This window comes from Rhinopithecus bieti, unplaced genomic scaffold, assembly GCF_001698545.2.
Source record: "Rhinopithecus bieti isolate Rb0 unplaced genomic scaffold, ASM169854v2 scaffold_60869, whole genome shotgun sequence".
NCBI classification, from domain to species: Eukaryota; Metazoa; Chordata; class Mammalia; order Primates; family Cercopithecidae; genus Rhinopithecus; species Rhinopithecus bieti.
In genome coordinates this window covers 1-2,502 of record NW_016822974.1, presented here as the reverse complement: position 1 = coordinate 2,502, position 2,502 = coordinate 1, and the positions used below count along the sequence as shown (strand labels likewise).

The following is a 2,502-nucleotide window of genomic DNA, read 5'->3' as shown; positions in this document are numbered from 1 at the left end:
GGGCCCGGCTGCCCCGCTCCCTCCCCAGCGCCATCCCTCCGGACTGGGGCCACGCGGGAGGCAAGGACTACGCGGGCTGGCGTGCTGGGGGTCTGGCGCCGCGGGCCACCCACGCCCCCAGCCAGCAACTCGGCGCTGACGGCTCTGAGGCCGTGGCGCAGGACACGCGGCGGCGCCTCGGGCCCCCGACGGCGCCGTGGCCCCGAGCTGAATGGCCCGGAAGAGGAGACGCTTCCCCGGGAACCCAGTGCCCGCCTTGGCCTGGCCCCGACCCAGGAGGGAAGGGCCCCCGCGCCTCACCTCGGGTTGTGGACGGAGCGGTGGGGATCCCAGAGAGGTTCGCGGGTCGGACCTGGCGTACTGGCCCGGCGAAGAGCGCCGCTGTCGCCCGCACGTGACCGGTTCGGACAAGATGGCAAGAGCGGAGAAGCGGCCGGATCCCAGATGCGCGCGTGCTGCCGCCGTGGGGGCTGCGCCCGTTTGCCTGCCCCGCGTCGGGGATCGGGCGCGCCCTCTGAGACCTGAAAAGGCACCCAAGTGCCCCCTGTCTGCGAAGTCCGGCGCGGGCCCTCCGGCGCCCCCGGTGTCTCTAGGCTTCCGCAGGAGGCGCCCTGTAAATCTTGAGTCTTCCTGCAGCGAGGGGGCACAGGACAGCTGCGAATTGGGACGAAAGAGCCCAGAGCCCCGGGAAGGATCAGAACCTCGAAGGCGGCTTCAAGTCGGCCCCGCAACCCGAGGTGACCGTGAGCGGTTACGTTGCCTGAGCTCGCCCCCTACTCCTGAGCGCAGGTGCCCGTGGGACATAACACCCGCCCACCTGCTGCGGAAAGTTCCCTCCAGGAGGGAGTTCCCGCGCCACCGAGACCCGGGAGCTCCCGATGAGACTCCCAGGCCCTGAAAGGAGTTCTCGGACAGGGCCCAGAGGCGCCCCCACCGCAAGAAGAAAGTCTGGGGTTCTCACGGTGTGCCAGGCGTGAGCTCGAGCCGTCTCCCTCAACCGCTCTGGGAAATATCCCACTTCAGGAACTTTTACTCAAAGTCACGCCGCTGGTTGGATTTGAATCCAGAGTTTTTTTTAGCATCTCTGAAAAAACAATATGACAACCAGAAAGAGAACAATCTAAAAAGAATACAGTAATCCATATTATTACAATGAAATGAAACTTTTCACGGCATGAAACATATATATACACTGTATATAGTTGCAACAACACTTTTTGTTACTACTTTCACTACCATTTTATTTTGTTCACATGATTCATTTTAAGGTGTGCAGGTGTACTTAACTATTCACTCAGCCCCCTAATATTTTTGGTTCTTTACAGTTGTTTGCTAACGTATCCTTGAATTCTGCACTTGGGGCAAATACCTGGGAGTGGAAAGGCTCCCAGGTAGAAGGCTGTGAATGGCCAAGTAGTCTTGGCTTACAGCGTCATGTTTTCCCCAAGAGCTGCCCCAGTTATTCTACCACCTCCAAGAAACAAGCGTAAGGAGTTTAACACACTTTTAAACATTGAGTGCCATTTCCCCCCTACTTTAATAGTCTATTGCTAGTTCAAGGTTACTTGGCATTTCTTAGGTGACCAAACATTCAAACATGAATTTTTTTTCCATGCATTTATTATCTGCATTCCCTCTTCTGTTAATGTTCTGTTCATATCTATCTTCTGGGGACTTGAACCTCTTCTAACTTTAAACAAGCTTTTTTTGTATTATAGATATTATTCCTTTGTCGACGTTGATGCAAATATTTTCTAGCCTGTTCTTATTTTATTCTAATGTTCAATGTGTCATTCTAGTGAATCCTTCGTGGTTTTCTTAATTGCTTCAATTCTGACAAAGTGAGCTTTCTGCTGCCCATCTGATAGTCTTTTTTTCTGCTAGTTTTGTACAATTTCATTTCATATTTCATTCTCTGATGATTATCCCAATTTTATTTTGGTTTATTTATTTGGAGTAAAATATGGACATAACTCACTACCACTGTCATCGGTTGTTATTAATTCTGCAGTTACCATTTATTAAATAATTATTCACCAGACGTGGTGACTTACACCTGTAGTCCTAGCATTTTGGGAGATTGAGGCAAGAGGATCACTTTAAGCCAGGAGTTTTAGGCTGCAGTGAGCCGTGATTGTGCTACTGCACTCCAACCTGGGTGACAGAGCAAGACTCCATCTCAAAAAATAAAAATAAAAATAATTTTTTAAAAAGACTGGGCACAGTGGCTCATGACTGTAATCCCAGCACTTTGGGAGGCCGAGGTGGGAGGATCACGAGGTCAGGAAATCGAGACCATCCTGGCTAACAGTGAAACTCCGTCTCTACTAAAAACACACAAAAAAATTAGGCGGGCGTGGTGGCGGGCACCTGTAGTCCCAGCTACTGGGGAGGCTGAGGCAGGAGAATGGTGTGAACCTTGGAGGCAGAGCTTGCAGTGAGCGGAGATTGCGCCACTGCCCTCTAGCCTGGGCAACAAAGCGAAACTCCGTCTCAGAAAAA

General features: G+C 52.2%; 1 protein-coding gene across 1 annotated transcript; it reads left to right on the top strand.

The window, feature by feature from the left end:
* Positions 1-6: 6 nt before the first annotated feature.
* On the top strand, positions 7-1,977 carry LOC108521352 (uncharacterized). The gene has a single exon (XM_017861161.1). It carries the CDS (start codon positions 212-214, stop codon positions 896-898), a length of 687 nt encoding a protein of 228 aa, XP_017716650.1. The 5' UTR covers positions 7-211; the 3' UTR covers positions 899-1,977.
* Positions 1,978-2,502: the final 525 nt, after the last annotated feature.

Coding starts and splice junctions, on each gene's coding strand:
- LOC108521352 (XM_017861161.1), top strand. CDS start 212: ATGGCCCGGAAGAGGAGACGCTTCCCCGGGAACCCAGTGCCCGCCTTG.